Here is a 20,368-nt window from a genome sequence, read left to right as displayed (position 1 = left end):
TGATAATTTCCCAATCACTCAACCAATTAAGATTACTGTAATCTGTTCCTGCTCGCAACACCATGTTTTCCCTATTGATGAGTACTTGAACTATTTTTTATTACCAAAATATTTTTCTGACTTATAATGTGTAATCCCAATACACCAAGAATAAGACGTTATGTCCACTGTTTGTTTCTGCAGATTGTTCTGAACAGAACTACAGTACTTTAATTTGAATCATTCTCTACATTATCTATACAGAGTATTTTTTATATTTTCACATTGATTAACATAACATACTAGCACATTGCTAACATGGTTACCATAATTAAGCTCATTATGGATATTAGAGGCAACCAGTATGATGAGCAATGAGAAACAATATCCTAAACTTACTCATGATTGACATATATATGTAGAATAATAATAATAAGTATATATATATATATAAAATTCATCAAAAATTAATTTATAACAAAATTTTATTAAAATGCATTATAAATATATGAAAAATACAAAACATAAAATTTAATTACTTTTACATAATTACGAATATTTATTATACAAATGTAATATTAGCAAATTATTATATATTTTATTTACAAGATCGCTTCAAGTGATAGCCTGTAGAGGGCATTTGTCAGTGAAAAACTTTGTTTTTAAAAATAAATATAAAAACCTTTATATAAAAAATAACAATTAATAATTAACATAGAAATAGAAATTAAGCTTAAAATATAAAGTTGATGACAATAATAATAATAATAATAATAATAATAATAATAATAATGGAGTTCAGCGGAATATAAATTCTAACAAAATATACATATCAATTCTAAAAAAATTGATAAAAATTTCTTATTATTATTATATATGTAATAAAATTTATTATACAAAATTGTTTCTCTTTAATTTTATTTTTTCTCAAAATTTCATTGAGAATTAACAATTTTCTTTCTTGATTTTAATTTCTGAGTTTTCTGCTTCTGTTGGCAGGTGGCGACACCTTGAGGAATCATTTCTTTTGCCTTTTTCCTGGCAACGATCGTCTGTCTGAGAGTCAATAGCGTTTTAATACTCGCACCAGTTCCATATTTGACATGCTTACCAATTAATGCACGCGGGGTTCTTTTTCTATTTTTGACACCCGTACCAATCGTATCTAATTTAAAATCGTTCGAATCACAGTTTGACATTTCAAATTTCGTCACTTCGACGTCATCAGCGGATCGATGCCTATTTCTTCGATGGTGTAAATCGAAATTGAAATTCGGTATCTGAGAACAACTGAACGATCGATTTAAATGACACGATAAATCGATTAATTTCTCTTGATCGATCGAATCTGTTTGGCCAAATGTCTTTAATCTATCGGAGAATGGATCAATCGAAGATCGATGCGCTTCTATAGGTTTATCCACTAACAAATTCGGCGCGAGGAATGGCGCTAAAAATACTCTTTTCCACTTTTCCCAAGGGTCTGGAGATAGGCGGATGCGTTCTCTTTCTATCGCAGGCTTCTTCCTTAAATCAATTGGCTCCTCCAGGTCATATCTGCTCTGGACTGGAATGTCTATCATAATCGATGTTAACTGAAATAGAAAGCAGAAAAATTAATGAACTCTGTTACAGTTTCCTTCGTTACAACTTCATATCATGTAGCAAAACCTGAATTAGGCTACATGATTAATGGACAAATTCTCACAATCCAGAAATTTCATAACCTTTGCGAAGAAAAATACTAATAAACGTTTGATTTTAATTACTCTTTTTAGAAAATTTATTCTTCAGTTAATCTAGTTTAACAGAAAACTGAATCTAAAGTTTATTCAGTTCCAGTTTTTTTTTTTTTTTTCATTTAATAAACTGAAACTGTTCAGTTCAGAACACTGAACTGAATAATACACAAGAGACTGAAACTGTTAGAGTTCTGTCTCTTGAACTGAAATTCAGTTTATTTTCAATGTCAGTTCATTAACAAATAGAAATTGTTCAGTTTTTATAAATGAACTGAACAATTTATTTATTTTAAACTGAAACTGAAAAACTACAAGTAAATTAAATGAAACAAACAAAAACAATTTCAATAAATTAAATTCCGGCTTATTAATCACTCTCAAAGATGTTATCAAGCTTAAGTTTAATTAGACTTTTCAGTTTATTTAACTGAAAAATTTTGAACCAAATGAACTGAAAATTAATTAAATAATTTAATAAATTCTATTTTAAAAAGTCCAAAATGACAAAGTTAATTTCAAAAATGATCTTTTAATACTAAGCAGGAACAGATTTTAACCTAAATAATTTTAAATTCTAGAAGTTAAATTTTCCTGTAACACATAAATAGAGTTTTTTTTTAGAACTTCCTGATCATCAATTGTTGATGTTTTTGGCTTAAATATAAATAGCATGCTAATATCCAAATTGGGATAACTCTTCTAATACGATAATGAATTCAAATTTATTCCTAAGAATTCGATAAATCTTAAAACTTGTCGATGGGTTGCATAGATGTGTATGAAATTTAATAGATTAAAAATGAGTGAAATTTAGTGTTAAAAATGAGATTATTTCCTGGGCGGAAATTGTCTTCCGACTTTTCCATTTACTTGTAAATAAATAAATAAAATTGATCATTTATTAATTTTTTTTGAAAAGAAATTAAATTATTTTATCATGACAATATAATTTCATGATAAAATAAGTGAATTTTCTGTTAGTCTTTAAGATTTAAGGGTTATAAAATACAATTCTTGATTGGCTTAAGAGTCATTAAAGATTAAAAACACTTCAGCATTCTTATCATGAAAATGTATGAAACTTATTCACAAATATAACTTTAAAAAATAATTTGCTGTTTAGGAAAATTAAATTTATTTTAATTTCCTGAACTTAGGTTGGTATAATATTTAAAAAACCAAATTACTAAGTTCAGGAAACTAATTTTTGTTAATAATTTGTTAATAATATTGTTTTTTAAATATTACACCAACGTAACAAGTTTCATACATTTTCATAAAATAACTAGATTTTTTATGAAATAACTTTACAAATTCAGCAAAATATACTAAATATTTATTATAATTCAAACTTTTCTAGGTAAATTTTATAATAACCTTATCAAATCTCTGTTCTAAAATGAATTTTTTCCTTCTCTTCATTGAGTTTTATAAAACTTTCTCATCATATAAATTTTTAAAGAATATATCATTTAATACTCCATATTTTAATTACTTACAATTGATAGAAATGCATTTTTTTCTAATTAAATAATTTATATAAATGACAGATTCCATTTATTTAATTTTAACAGCACAATTATATCGTAACAAATTAAATTATTACTTATAAATGATTATTAATTGACCTAATTTAGGTTAAAACGTTGGTTTATTTCTCTCTAATCACACAATGAAAAATACATTTACTGATTAATTGTTAAGTTTTAACCTTTCATGTTTCAACTAAATTTCAATTCAATAAATATTCAATACATTAAAGTTTAAATTGCATTGAATCGAATTAATTATTTAAACTTGTAAATTTTAATTAAAATAATTAAAATTTTAGGCTTAAATTTTTATCAGTTATTTTAAATGAGAATATTTAAACACCTGCATCCAACCTTATTGTTATCTCAATATCTAGGATGGCCCAAAAATCAGTAAACTATTGTAAAGATTAAATTGCTGATTTATTACTTTAACGAATTTGATTTACGATTTGCATTCACGAATGTTACTAGGTTAACTGTCTTTTGGACCACCCTATAGCCAGTAACAAATTATCATTATAATATATACAGTATATATTTTTTCTTCCTTCTCGCTTTGTAATAAGCCAAAAATAAATATTAATTATATTTATAATGGAATGCATAACAGAAGTATGCAAGTAACTAAGTTAATGACTCTAACTTCTATTATAAAATAATCATTTCAGTATCATTTAAATGTTAATTCAGTATACTGAATAAGAAGGTTATATTGTCTATCCTTGGCAACTTTCAAATCAATATCAAGTACAGTATATTATTTATTTCTTTTTTTATGAACTGCGTGAAGCTTACTAAAGTTTTACAATGAGATTATCCAGAACTCTAAATTATGCTTTTTTCATCCCTTTTTTTAATTTTCTCGGAAACTAACCGTAAACTTTCGTATAAATACATACCTGCTTTCGGTATATGAATTTAATAAAATAAAAATACAGTGTGGCCCAAAAGTCACTTAAGTATTGTAAAGACTACATTAACGTCCTATTCAAATACTTCATTACTTACTTGTTCAAAGTATAATGCTTTGACATACTTTCACTGAATTGTTAGAAAAACACGGTTACCTGACTTTTAGGACACTGTATTAATTTATTTCTTTATTTATAATCGAATTAAAGAGCAGAATTTATATATGTGGCAGCAATTGATGTTAAGACAAGCCTTAATTAATAAAATATATATTAAACTGTAAACGGATATCCGCTTTGCCTCAATTCAAGTTTTATGGATACTCTTATTTTAATAAGATAATAAATTATTAACCAATTTTAAGTTATTTAGGGTGCGATACTTCACATTCAGTGAGGATTAAGACATTCTGGGGCCCCCATTATAAGCTCCTAAGTTTTTCCCGGATCCGGAGAAAATTTAGGAGCTTATAATTGTTCTCACCTTCTGTAAATTAATATTTTAATAAAGAAACAAACGTCCTATGTATTTCACTTGTTCAGAAAAAATGATAACAGAAGTTCGCTCTACCCCGGGCTCTTGACAGTCCTGTCACTAAGCACAGAAGATTGGGGCCTCTACATAATCTAACTGTGGCTATGGAATTATTTATAATTGTGATGTACAAATGCAACATTAAAATTGTTTCATTTATTTCTGATTTAAAGACACGGTATTGTTCTTAATTTATTCAAAACAGTTAATATAAGCATAAACTAAGACAGTTAAGGCCACACACATATTGGGCAGAACTATAATCTAAGACAAGAAAGAAGTATAAAAAAAAATTCTTACGTCGTTGCCAGTTTCATATTTCACATTCCAGGTGTTTACTGCATTATTTTATCCCATAAGCCTATTTATGGCTCAAGGATCAAATTTAGATTAACAGAATTTAAAATCTAACCTTCCTTTCTGAGCCCCAATGTTATTACTTACAATGTCAGTTAAAGCTGAAATTTCTAACAGAATAATAATGCATGTAAAGTCATATCATGCTGAAGACTGTAGAGAGCTTACATAACCCAAAAATTAAACGTTTGCTGATATATCAAGAGATTATCAACCTATTTAACATCTGAAAGCATAGCGTCACGGAAGTTTTGTCTTGTAGGTCTATTGACTGAAAGAGATTCCATCAGTTACATATTGCATAGATAATCGAATCTTTGTTGCTGTTAATGATTAAATTCGTCTATGGTTTAATCATAAAAACAGCAAAGATCAGTTAGAGAATGGTTTCAATCCTCAATGATTGCAAATTTAGAGGATCCGATTGTTTTCCTCGTTACTTCATTTATAATTCACTTCAAACTATTCATTTGCAGAAGTCTTTAAGCCATTAATCCATTAATGCATGCAAATTTTCGATCTCAAGCTCCAATCAAACCCCTACCAAATTTTCGAGACAAGAAGAAAAAAATCAAAATTAATTTTTGAAATAATATTTCTTTTTTAATTAATTGCTGTTATTATTATAATCAAGAGAGGTTAAATAAAACTGAAAAAGTAATTAAATTTATGGCTCTACTGCATAATCTTTGATGCGGAATATTTATTCATTGGAGCAATGATTATCCCTAAAAAAGTTTAATTAATATTTATACAAAATTTATTTCAATAAATAAAACTACACATTTTTTTCCCTTTTTTTCTTTCTTGTCATGAGGCCACAAAAGCAATAATTTGACCTTAATCACCCTTCAACATCTATTACACTGTTCGTATTTTGTAGAGACTATTCGCTTAATATTCCTTTTTTTTTTTTTTTTTTAAATACTCTAATTTTCTTCTTCCTATTTTCAATTTTCTTCAAAGGCACATTTATACCTCTATCTTTTAACTGACCTGCTTTACTTTCGTCTTTCCGCTTTTACTTTTTCTTCCACTATTTATGCCATTTTCACAGAAATTTATCACTACTTNAACAAGGCCACTGACTGAAACATGGAAAAGTGGCCGTTGTCTGGAGGTTATTTTGTATTCATTTTTGTTCAAAAAACTTAAAAAAATTTCCAAAAATATTGTCTGGCCGCTATTTAGAAGTGATCGTTATTGGAGGTTCGACTGTATTATAATTTCTTCAATAATATGTATTGAGAAAATATTTAACCGGTTTTTATTGTAGAAGAAGAAATAAAAAAAAATTTTTGATGTTTACGTGTTGCTATCGGTTATCACGTAATTTTAGAGGGGCACCTGCCCGGATGGGCAATCCTCAGATACGCCCATATATATAAATTTCATAATTTTCTGTAGTTTTGATCAACATATCCAATTTTTTTTTGGTTTATTCTAATTTAAAATATGATTAATTTTGTTTACGTACATCTGCAACTCATTAGCGATTTTATTGCAATTAAATTAAATATAACAAATATTAATTTTATAACTTATAAGCTTGCTAAAGCGAATTTATAAATAGTAAATTCTAACATCTTCGTCGCATTACAGGTGCTTAATATTAAGCATAAAATTTGGCATATTCATAGAAAATTAAATTTATAACAAACCGTAAATATGCTAATGAAATAATGCTTTAAAATATTCAAGAATGAGACTAAAATTTACATGTTTATGTAATGTACAATGTAAGTTTTCCTCTTGGAAGGCTTCATTCTTTGAATAATAATTTAGAAAAACGCAGAGATGGACTTAAGACTTCTTTCTTTTCTTCTTTTAGCCCTTTCTCTCCACCAAATAATGGCACATGTAAAAATGTGAAACCCAAGCTATAGTCTCATAACGCGAGACACTCAGCTGCAGCTTGTTTAGCTTATGTATGTACAGTACAAATCTGACTTTGTATATACTCATAATTAGTAATAAATTTGAAACAAAATTAATCTTTTAATGTTATCTAATTTAAAATTATTATGAGAAAAATATAATAAAATTCACACACACAGCAATTAAATTCCGTATAAAAACTACTTTAAAAAAGAATTTTATTTGGAGATATTCTGTATAATTTATTTTTGTATTTATATATAATGCTGCCAAACCTCTGAACAAGGCCACTGACTGAAACATGGAAAAGTGGCCGTTGTCTGGAGGTTATTTTGTATTCATTTTTGTTCAAAAAACTTAAAAAAATTTCCAAAAATATTGTCTGGCCGCTATTTAGAAGTGATCGTTATTGGAGGTTCGACTGTATTATAATTTCTTCAATAATATGTATTGAGAAAATATTTAACCGGTTTTTATTGTAGAAGAAGAAATAAAAAAAAATTTTTGATGTTTACGTGTTGCTATCGGTTATCACGTAATTTTAGAGGGGCACCTGCCCGGATGGGCAATCCTCAGATACGCCCATATATATAAATTTCATAATTTTCTGTAGTTTTGATCAACATATCCAATTTTTTTTTGGTTATATTTATGATAATTTTATAATAAACTTAATTTTTATCAATTCTGGAAGATAAATAAAAGATCATTAATTAAAATTCGTGAAGAATTTTGTATGTTTCCATCAATCTGTTAGAAGCTATTCTTAGAATCAAAGTGCGTTTAAATGTCTTCTAGAAATCATAAAATTAATCAATAAATTATGAAAATATTTCACGAGAATTACAAATAGTATGGTAATTAATGTATAGCAATGTAAATAACATTGATTACTTACATGTTTTAATGGTTATTAACGAGTAAACGAATTAAATTACAAACAAAAACAACCACTTGTAAAGTTTATCTCGTAGCAAACTCCTTAACGTTTTTTTTTTAAGCGTTACTGCTAAGTAAATGCATCATTTACTTATAATTTTACAATATTACTTACTTGAGAAACAATTAAACCATTAAGGAACTAAGTAAATAACACACAAATACATTGATTTAACTTTACATTTTTGAGTTGGAGAAAATAAAATAAAAAGCAAGTTCACGAACATAACACAACAGCAACTTGTCAAGGCCACATGACAAGCGAGTGAAGTCACGGAGTAACTAAAATTGGGAACAACCTGTCTGATATCAGCTCTACTTTTACAGTAATTAGACAAAGTTACACTTAAAATAAACATCACTTACCATTCGAGAACATGAAATATTTGGTTAACAGCGAGAGAATTCTGTTGCCTTTCTTTTATGACTTCATGATTTTCATTCATAATCATGTTTAAAAAAACACACTGTAACTCGGATGGTAACCACGCATGCGTCTGTAACCTAGCGTAACGTCTTTGTTTGGAAGTGAGGCCTTCCGCTATACAAACCTACATTAAGGTGCCAATAGACACGGCTTTTGATTTCTATGGGTAGTTTATATACGTGAGGGAAGAAAAGGGATTTAAAACCAAGGTCAGAAGTGTGTAACTAACGTAAATTTTGTATAAAATATTCTGCAACGCATGATCTTAATGGTCGAATGATGTACAGTACTGTATATTTTATGGTTTAAAATACTATACTATAAAAAATTTTATAATTTCCCACGAAAAACATAATTATTATTATTATTACTTTTTGTCTTGTGTGGGTACATTTATTATACTTGATTTTATACGCGTGAAAATTTCATATATAAAATGCCCATTATATTTTAATTATATTATTTTATAATTCGTGTTTAATATTTTAATACTTTTATTATTAATTTTTAAGATAAATTTAGGAAGAAGTGATGTTTTTCACCGCCATTAATTAATTAATTGGAACTCGAGATGAAAAATACGAAGCAGAAAGCATTTAACAAGGAATTACTTGGAAAATTATTCAAAATGTAGTCGAACCTGCAACGATGGTCACTTCTAAACAACGGTCATTTTTTCAGGAATGTTTCTTTAAGGAAAGTACACAAAATAACCTCTAAACAATGGCCACTTTTGTGTTTACATCACTAATCGTTTTTCAGATGTTTAATTGTGTATAATAAATTTACATTATTATTTTTAAGTAATTAATTTTGAAATATTTTGATTTGATTTTAAGCGATAAAAATAATAAATACTAGAAACATAATTTTGTGGGAAATTACCTAAAACTGGTTGCATATATTAAAGAACAAGTCCATATAGAGGGGGAACGTCAGTAGGAAAATTTGAATCAGGCCCTAGATACAGATACCCCAAAATTTAATTTTTTTAATGATTTTTCACATAATTTTTTTCATAAAATTTAATTTTTATAGGAAAAAATGATGCGAAAAATCTGTTTTCATTTACTTTATATATACACTTTTATAACTTTCAGAGAGGGTGGAGGCACCTCTCACAGACTACACTAAAAGAATAAACAGTAATAAATTGTAATTGTATTGATTAAAGACAGTATGTATAACAGCTACTATATAATATGTTATTTATTTATTATTTATTTATATCATTTCTAAAATGTAATATATTTACACAAAGAAATAGCCTAATAGTTTTTAAATAGCCCAGTAGATCAATGTTCATTACAAAGTAGAACATAATACAGTATATAGACCTATTAGAAAATAATATGTTGAACTTTTACAATACATTTGAAATTTTCAATACTTTTTCAAGAAATTTGAGAATGTAAAAACACACACACAAAAGAAAAGTCACACAACGTCATATTTAAATTTTTTAAGTTTTTAATCTGTTCTTATCTACGGTGCAGGAATGATACGCATTCAAAATCCAGCACATTGACTCCATTTTTATTCTGAGAGACACTACAGATCCTAAGATGGAATAATTTTATTATAATGTTATTTTATGGTTTAAAAACTATTACAGTCGAATCTCCAATAACGGTCACCTCTAAACAGCGACCACTTTTCAGGAACTTTATCTTAAACAGAAATATACCTTCAATTGATCTTATTCATGTTCCCATTGTTAATAATCCTATAACAATCAAACCTGTAAACAACGGCCATTGTTACAGTGGCCGTTGTTTACAGGTTTGATTGTTATTGTTATTTTAATATTTTTCATATTGAAAAAACAAAGAACGGAGTTGGGAACATAAATTTTTTTCAAAATATTATTTAACACATAAATACAGCGAATAAGAAATGTTTACATTTTAAGATAGGCCTACTTGTATTTATGTTAACTTTAACATTATTATTTTAAAGTAATTACAAATCATTGGAAGATCGTCCTGTTTGATAAATTGCTCGCTGACAACCAACTGATCATCGAAAAAGACTTGCTTTGTTATACAATTCTCCTCACGTAACCTATCAATGTGCTGAATAATTTATCATGTAGCACATTGCATAGTTTATCGCTAAAGATTAATCATCAAGATGAGTTTTCTAAACTATAAACTATAGTTTTTTAAAGTATTAATAGAGAAATTCACTTATCTGTATTCATCTGGATATCGCATGTCTTCTGGTGGATTTTATTAAAATTAATTATTGATAAAATGATTAATTTGGTGATATTAAATTAAATGTGCATTTTAATTATAACTTATTAACTGTTGTGCAAAATATTTTTTTTCAGCAATTGTACGGAATAACAATTTTCTTTCCAAGAACGTAATCTCTATTTATGATGTTAAATATACGGAAATTAGAGTCGTAAAGCGGCGATATAGGATGACCATAATTAAAGAGTAGGTGTTCAGAAAGAATTATTGGATAAGTCTAAATCACATTTGGTACACACACTGTTTTTAGTATGCGGTTTCGATTTCCTGAAAAAAAAAAATGTTTACTTCAAAATTCAGTCGCTAGGGCGAAATTTGGAGCTGTTTTTCCTTAATATGCATATTATGTACTGTACAAATTTTATAACAAATTTTGGGTATAGAAGGAGTCAAAACAGTCCCATGCAAAGTGAGCACATGACTGCATGGAACATAAAAATCATTGATGCGATCGCAGTTTCACATTTCACATTTGTAATTGAAATAGAATTATTGCAGTTTGTTTTTTAACTCTCAAAATTTATTAGAAAATGTAAACAACACGCAAAGTAAAATAATGACAGCGCCAAACTTTGCGCCAGTGACAACATTTTGAAGTAAAATTTTTTCCGGAAATTAAACCGCATGTTTATATCAAATTTGATTGAGATTTGACAGAGTTCTGTGCAGGGATCTGACCACCTGCTCTTTAATTATGATCACTTTGTACTTTTAAAACTATCTTATGATCTTATTAAAAATAATAAGAAACAATTAAATAAGAATAAAGTTACAGTATTCAAATGTAGAAATGTAATTTTGTAAAAATAATTTTCTGATTATCGTCATGGTATGAAAAATTCGAATTCATTGTGTTTTCTAATACCGCTAAATGTTTTCTTTACTGTTTAACAGAATATACAGTATGGCTCAAAAATCAGTTAACAAATATACAGTATTATATATTTAATTAAATTAATTACTATAGAATTATTTAGCAGCAGGTTATTATTATTATTTTCTCAAACAACTTTTTGACGTTAACAAAGAATTGATTTTTTTAAATTTATTCACAAACAGGATTTTTCTATCCAATGTTAAAATTTAGGGAGTTGCCACAACTCGCCAACCCCACCTTTGAAGTTACACTTTGAGAAAATATTTAAATTAGTAATCTAGTAAATATTTTTATTTTGTGAGAAATCTTTTATCCCTTGTGTATATTCAGTACATAATTTTCTTTACATTTACAGGAAAATATTAAGTAATAAAATAAAAATTTTCTATTAACCATCTCCTTTTTCCTGTTTTTAAAGTGATTAAAAGTAGAAGATCGAGCAGAAGAGGGAACAGCAAGTAGAACAGTGATCCAATGGAACGAAACGCATCGAATTCACTCATATGTTAAAGTAGACTGAATAGAAACAAAGGACGAAACAAATGATCGAATATGCGATAAATGGAAACAAAAAATATAAAGAAGAGATCGAAAACAATTTCTCTATAATCACATGTTTTGTTTTTGCTGGATTACTTCAATGAGCAACGAAGCGATCCATCATATTTGTTTGGGATGCTTTACTGTCGTGGGATGTGTTTGATATCACGTACAGAAATATATTTAAGAAATTATATCCTTTAAAAATATATATATTTAACCATTTAAAATAGGTAATTTCGCAATTATTTTGATTACCATTAAGGCTGATTGTAACCTCTGTAGTTGTGCACGCGGTTTCTAGCAGATGGCGTTTAAAGTGTAATGCTTTTTTTTATGGGAAATCCTTTTCCAAAAATTCTCGAAAACGGAACTAGACAGAAACGCTTTGATATAGGATTTATAATCCCATTTAATTCTTCTGCTAACGCACGGATCAGAATTTTTTAAATCGAATTCGTTAATTTTCTACAGATTTCCTTCGATTTTAGAAGTTCGCATTAAAAATTTAGAGAATTCTTTATAAAATTCAATTCGAAACGAAAAATGAACCAAAAATCAGTTAACCGTGCTTCGTTTCATGTGTTTCAGAAAGAATCGTAAACTGAGCTTGGAATGTATTCGAAAGGCTGAAAATTCAGTCTTTACGATGGTTAACTCATTTTTGGGCCACCATGAACATTAAAACCAAATATATTTTCAAACTGAAACTCTTGAATAACTCTCAATGTCATAGTAGACTGAATCATCTGCCACTTTAGGACCTATTAATTTCAGGATTTTTTTTTATTTGGAAATGTTCAAAGACTTGTTCTTGAAATTTTGTTTGTACAAAAAACAATAGGGAGAAAAAAACAACACAATGTACAACGAGTTCTATGCTAATTTAACGTTCAGATTGCGTGATGCAAATGATGAAGAAAACTAAATTATAGGAGTTTTTACTCCATCCCAACTCTCATATATACAAAGAGTTTATACTATTATCAATAATTAAGCCATCCAACTGGAACTTAGCACCTATTGTGTAAGGAAGTTGAGAAAGTTAGAAAGAAAAACAACACCCACAAATCCCCAATTGGGATTCAATTCTACAGCCTACAACACTGGAGCCCGATGTAGTAAAAACTAGGCTACTGCAGCTGCATATTGGGGACAGATAAGTATTTATAGGTCCAGTTAGCTCCTTCGACTTAAAAAAAAAAAATAAACTATTCTTTAATAACAATTCGTAGAAACGAAAAAAGGAACATAAAATATCTAATCTGCTCTGTAAATACTTGTAAGCAAGTGTTATTTTAACAACGTGGCATTCTACGAAAGAATAATTTTACAATAGTTAATTAACGCTACAAAAATTTTAGAATTTACTATCAAAAATACAATAAAAGACCTAGAATTTTTCTATAATAGCTTGAAATTTGGTTATTAATGCTTTAAATACGATCAAACATCGATTTAGCGCTGGCGTTAAATTAAAGTAAAACGTCTACACGTGAGTGTGGATTGAAAGTCGCGTGATTTGTGATTTGGTGATAAAAATGTTTACAAAGCAAAAGCCATTGGCACTTTGCGAGAATGACGATACTGTATTTAGAAGGGCGTTATATCAAGGTTTGACTTTACTAAGAAATTACAGAGGCAAGAAGCCATTTTAGTAGAGTAGAGTAAAAATTAGATAATTCTTTTATCATAATCGACAAAAAGATAAGGGATGTTTCTTACTTCAGGAATTGCGAAAGAGTAAAATGACTTGTAAACTCGACCCCGACGTTATCATACGTTTATTCTTACGATTTGGCATTTAAAAAATATTAATAACAGATCTGTAGATAAAATTTAATCACAATAAATATACGAGTAACTTAATAAAAATTTTAAATAGAAATTTAAAAATTTCATCTCTCACAAAATTCTTAATCATCTAAACTTTATGAATTTCAATCAACAAAACAGTCTCGAATTTAAATTTGTTTTCACCTTAAGCTATAAAACATAAGAGATCGTCTCCTCTCAAAATAATAATAAAAGAAGCGAGAGGCCCCAAGAAAGTGTAAGATTAAGTAACGTAAGTAATTTTATAAGAGATTTAAAATCTTTATAGAAATGTTTTTCTATCACATGCTACAGGAGAAAAGAGAGTGACAAACATCAAAATTAGCGTATTACTTTCACCTTCATCTTCATCCCTTACAGACTGTATCTGTATGTCGTGATACAGCTACAACACTAATGGGTGGAATTATTATTTTATATAATCTAAATGCAGTAAAACCTCTGTACAACGGACAGTCATGAAAACATAAAAAATGGCCTTTGTTTTGAGGTTATTTTGTACACATTTTAACGTCCATTGTTTATGTTTTCGTCAGTGGCAGTTTAGAAGTTTGCATGTGAAAATTTATTGTTTTCATAATTACAGTTTTATTTCAAATTTAACATCATAATAAACATATGTAAACCAGAATACAATTTTTAACAATGCATTTTCCTATTGTAACATTTTAGAGGTGGTCGTTGTTGGCAGGTGGCCACTGTTAGAAGTTCGACTGTATTAGCTTTATAATGAAATAAATATAAATTGATTAACAGAATTTGATAAATAGCTCATAAGTTTTTTAAATAATAATATAATTATTTTTATTAATTTAACTGTTAACCCTTTATTATTTTATTTAAAATCATATATTCTTCAAAATCTTATGGAAGAATCTTATAAAAAAAATCATATGAAAATAAGAAACACTGGCAAATTTCAACATAAAATTATTTATCATATTAAGATTAACACCAAAATCCTTCACCTCAAGTAAATGCCATCATTATCATCAATCAATCTTCAGTTATAATATCATCTGTAATATATTCTAACGTAATAATTTCCCGTTACATCTAATGTAAATACAGTAAAACCCCCAATAAAAGCCACTTGTAAACGGCGACTATTTTTCAGGAACATTTTTAAAATGCATTCAAAACCTCCGAACAACAAACATTTCTTATGTTTCTGTCTGTGGCCGCTGTTTACGGGTTTGTTTTATTTACTTTTTATTCATAAAAAATGCATTTATTCACATTTTTATGCATAAAATTTAATTATATTAAGAATAAATTGCTTAAAACATATCTTAAATGTAACAATTTGTATTGTTTTATTTTTTAAAAATTCGTTCTTCTTACTAACGTCATAATATTTTTACTTAAAAATTAATCTATTAAATACTCATTAACTAAAAAACTAAATAAATATTCAAACTTTTAACAAATTTATACCAAAATTTACTCATTTTTAAATAAAAAATAAGATAAAAATTACCTTTAAAATCTACAAACCGATAAAATCCACAAATAAATTATTTTTAAAAAGTGCATTAAAATTGAATAAAATAATCGTTTACATATAAATACTGTATATTCTCGCGAATATTTTTATTAATTTTCTTTCATTCATTAATTGAGAAAGTGGATTTGAAAACGAATGAAGTAGAACACTATGAGAACTATGACAGTAGCACATCAAGTACACTATTCATTGTTACGCCTTCATTTGTACAAAATATAATAGATAAAGTGTATACAGCTGAATAAAACAAAAGCCTATTTTTGTACAGTAATCGAGTACACGAAATAATTGCCTATATGAGAGCTTTTATCAAATAACTAGGTCTATATATCCATTTCAGGTATTCGCTTAATCATAAGCACTTGTGGAAAAATACAGTATATAGGTCTTATTTTTAATTATTCTAACCAATTTCTTCGATCTTTATTCATTAAAATAACTAAAATTGGACAAATCACTTAATTAGAGGTTTTATTGGAAACTCTGTGTAAACTTTCTTTCCGTCTCATACAGTCCAATGACAACTTATATTTAAGGGTGTAATTTGTCCAAATTTCTATTATTTTATCTCAATAAAAATTTAAAATTGAAAAAAAAAAACATGNATTACTTTTAAAAATATTTATATTTTTAGCAGATTGAATTATAAGAAAAACATTGTATTATATGTAACAATTAAATTCATAATTCAAATATAATTTTGAATTGAAGAAGCTATAAACTGATTGAAGAAAATATTTTCAAATATTTTATTGAATTGATTTTTGTTTTTGTAGGAATTGATGTCTTGGAGTAAGAACATTATTGACAGCAATTAATCATTAACGTGAACAAATGTAGCTATAATGTTCAAGTATTCAGATTCATATCTTTAAATGCATTGATAAGGAAAAATTTCATAAATGGTGTAATATGAGGTTTAGAAAAAATAGTTAAAGTATTTCTTTGAATAATAATATTTACATAAAGAAGAGAACATTTTGTAAATATAGTCAAAACTGTGGACAACGGCTGGTTACTGGAATTTAGAATCTGGCCATTATTTGGAGATTGTTTTGTATGTGTTTTTCAAGAAAAAAAATTCCAGATAAAATGGCTGCCATTTAGTGGTGGTGGTTGTTGGAAGGTAGTCGTGATAGGAAGTCCGACTGTATTTACATATTTCAAATCAACATATTATACAGTTAAGTAGCAGACAACGCCATGTTATGCATAAGCACTGTATAAAAATAATATATAACATTGTATAAAGGGCTTATCACAGTCTTATATTACAAGACTTCAAAAAAGCCCTAGTATATGGAAAAACAGATAGATAGCCTGGATGTCTTTGACCTCTGACATGCCCTGGTTATACAAGATTATATAATAGCCCAGGATATACACAACCAAAACAAGCTACAGCTTAGGGCCTCGCATCACTAGCTACAATTTAAATTTATTGCTATTTAATAGTGAGGAAAAGGCCTCTTATACATCTAGGACCATATCAAGTGTAAACCCGACTCTAAATAATATCTTTTGTTTGATTTAAATACTGTATTTATCAATTTATACACAGTATGAACTTTAATTAATAAAAGCACATTGTTAGAATCACTTCAAAATAGGATTTCATGTTAAATATTAAAAAGTGACTAAATTAAAGCATTTAATAATGTAAAATGTATTTTAAATGATAATTCATTACACTTACCTAATTTTATTTATAATTGTTTACTAGTATCAGGGGGAATGTAATCATATTTAAACATCCTAAACATAAGACCCAAACAGGAAGCAGGATACAGTAGCTACTTCCGATGATTTCATTTTTCTACGTAACAATTTTACACAAATTCTATATTTAAATATACATTCATAGAATATTTCATTATATTCATCACGAATAATGAATATAAACAACAAACAAAAGTATTTTTGTTGTTAAAAAATTCCTGTAGAAGCAGCCATTTTTAAATTTAGTCCTTACAAAATAATAAGAATTATTTTATTTTTTAAAAAATATTTTAAAGACATGTCATCATTTTCAAGTAATGTAAACAGTATATTTAGTAATTCATTTATCAATGATTCATCTAATGACCGAGGAGCTCCTATATAAATGCTATTTATTAAATGAATATAATTAGAATATTATTGAGGAACTAAGAAGCTGAGGAGAGCTGAAGACGTAACATTGAGGAACTGAGAACTGAATACTGATATAATTAATACAACACTGAGGAACTAAACAAATTGGGAACTGATATAATTAATATAGCATTAAAAAGCGGAGGAGAACTGAACACTGATACATTCAATATATCATTGAGGAACTGAGGATTCTGAGGACTGAGGAGCACCATTACGCTATAAATTAATTAATGAATATAATTAAAATATTTTAATTTTATTAAGCGNAAAATATTATGGAATTTTGCTATATTTATCTACATTAAATGAAAAACAATTATATTAAATTTTAAAAATATTACATTATATAAATAGAAATTATATAAAACTTTTGAAATAAATAATAAAAAGCTTGCTTTAAATCTAATCAATATTTTTAAAAATTATTTCTCCTTGAATTTTTTAAAATTGTATTTAAATTAAATTCTTTAAACTACAAATTATACAATTTTATAAAAATCTAACGGCATAAAAAATAGCTTTAGGGAGAAAAATCTTTGTTTGTTGAATTAAATATTTTAAAGTTTAAAAAATTTATGTAAAAGATTAAAATATGTTAATTATATATATTATATAGTTTAAACTATATAATTTAAAAAAATAAAATAAAATTATAGTTTTATAAAAATCCAATGGCATAGAATATATATTTAGGAGTAAAAATCTCTGTTTAAAGACAGAAAATTATACGCTTTAATATTAAAAAATATATACATTTTTTAAAACTTTAAAACATATTTATTAGTTATATAAGAAATCAACCTACTTATATTGTTATCTATTCAAAAACTTAACGATAAAAAATATATAGATCACATTTTTCTTTATTCTACTAAAATCTTTTACTGTTTTTGTTATATATTTTATTATTACTAAACTGAAAAATATAGGGCGAACTGTATAACCCGAGGCTTCAATTTGACAGAGATTTATATTATAAATGCAAGAATAAACATTGCATTATGCAGGACTGGACTTAGAACTGTAACTTCTAACAGGCCCTTCCCTTCCAACAAATAATGAAACCTGTAAAAATGTGAGGTCTAAGCATAACAAATTAGACCCTGTCATTATGTATTATCTAGTATAGAAAACTGTACAGAAATTTAAAAAAAAATTTAAGAAATTATTCCATTAATTTAAAACAATTTTCTTTTAATGAAAAGAAGATTTCATAAAGTTTTCCTGCGAACGAACCTTGTTGAACCCGGCAAATTTCAAATAGATGTATATTTATATAAGAACGAAAAGATTTAATCTTAGATTTAGTTGTATATGAAAAAGGAATTCTTTAACTTCCGCATCTTGACGAAACTCGCCATCACTTTCTCTTTCGTGTGATGGCCTAAATGGCATCTTGTGGCTAAACAACTTCCCTATTGCATGGCCTCCAATTTCTGACCGATATAAGGCCAGTCCCACTTCCTGTTTTATTTCTAGTTGTTAAAGTAGTCCTACATTTAACAGGTTACTATTTAGGCCATAGTTTGTTGGAGAAATCACTTTCACAATCTTTTCCATCTCCATGTTATTGTTTTCATATTAATGACATACTTTTATCGAGTGAGAACATTTTTTTTTCTGTTTTAATTTTTTTATACCGTTATTTATCGAAATATAAAATCTTTGTACCCGATTAATCGAGTTCAGATTCATTATGTTTATGTAATTATAACAATTATAAATATTTTATATACCCGCACGTATAAACCAATAATTTAACGCATCATTTAAAGTTAAAATTTAAAATAACTTCGTGACTGCCATAACTAAACAATGTGTAATCTAATGTGGATCACCCAAATTTAAATGAGAAAGATTGATATTTACATATAATTCTTTCTAGATGTATTATAAGATAATTAAACAATATACATACTTCACAAAACGTTCCATATAAAGTTGATAATAGAAATTCTTAATATTTCGCACATAAAAAACCAGGAGAATGGGAAAAAAAGAAACCTGTTGCATCCAACCAGTTCTAGAGTAATGAAACGTAACAATAAAAAAAATTCTTCAGGGTAAGCAACAAAAACTTTAGAGATTCTTCTCATCTGTTATAGTTCTCCGTAGCAAGTAAGTACGCGCGACTCATAACTTTAGAACTGAATTTATTAATGTTGTTTAGCAGTGCAATGCAACACGTGGCAAAAATTATCCCCACAGAAACTGGTTTAATATGCGTATGATGTGCAACGATGATATTTCCTCTCCTACACGTGTGGCATGTCACGTGACAGCCGAAATTTCACATTTATACTCAAATATACCTCTATTTAACATCCGATACAATCTATTAAACTCTATAACTTAATGATAAATCGTATTGTTCGATCGGTTTAAACTTTAATTTATACAAATTTAAATTATTAGCAAATATTTTCGAGCGCGGAGCTATCTGATAGATGTAATATATACATATACCGCTGCGGGCTATATAAAATGGATTGATTTAAGGTAAGAGAAGGGAATAATTGTACTCACAGTTTAGGATCCATTGGCGTAAATCAACCACTCTCCTACTCGATGGTTGTTGTTAAGATGACCTCAAATTTTTAAATAGCACACAAGGGCTGCTGACTACATGCGAAAGTTTTGTAGGTCATTTCTTATGTTTATAAAAAGCTTTCGAGAGAGATAAAGAGAGAAATTATAATACTTTCTCTTATACATTTTTAATTCTTATTGGGTTTTATATTTTTAAGTAAATCTTTATTAATTTTTATTTTATTTTAAACGCTCTTTCATTAATTAATAAATAATATAATATAAATAAAAGCTAAAGTTTTGTTGTATAGATGATGTTGCTTAAATGTTCCGCATTTGGCGCTGGAATCGCTACTTTCGCTTTTTATATTGAAAATAA

At 27.3% G+C, this 20,368-nt stretch overlaps 1 protein-coding gene across 5 annotated transcripts; it reads right to left on the bottom strand.

The window, feature by feature from the left end:
* Positions 1–851: 851 nt before the first annotated feature.
* Positions 852–20,134, bottom strand: LOC111612831. Of its 5 annotated transcripts, none has more exons than XM_023354091.1 (2): positions 19,987–20,134; positions 852–1,574 (listed from the first exon to the last, which is right to left on the bottom strand). In XM_023354091.1, exon 2 carries the CDS (start codon positions 1,560–1,562, stop codon positions 915–917), a length of 648 nt encoding a protein of 215 aa, XP_023209859.1. In that variant the 5' UTR covers positions 1,563–1,574; positions 19,987–20,134; the 3' UTR covers positions 852–914. The 5 variants fall into 5 exon arrangements, with proteins under 5 accessions (XP_023209859.1, XP_023209857.1, XP_023209860.1 ...); XM_023354089.1 differs by lacking the exon at positions 19,987–20,134 and adding an exon at positions 19,379–19,870; XM_023354092.1 differs by lacking the exon at positions 19,987–20,134 and adding an exon at positions 17,021–17,108.
* Between the last annotated feature and the right edge of the window lie 234 nt (positions 20,135–20,368).

The sequence above is a fragment of the Centruroides sculpturatus genome, unplaced genomic scaffold, assembly GCF_000671375.1.
Source record: "Centruroides sculpturatus isolate CEXI.00-Female unplaced genomic scaffold, Cexi_2.0 scaffold763, whole genome shotgun sequence".
Classification (NCBI taxonomy): Eukaryota; Metazoa; Arthropoda; class Arachnida; order Scorpiones; family Buthidae; genus Centruroides; species Centruroides sculpturatus.
This window is presented reverse-complemented; position numbering and strand designations above follow the sequence as displayed.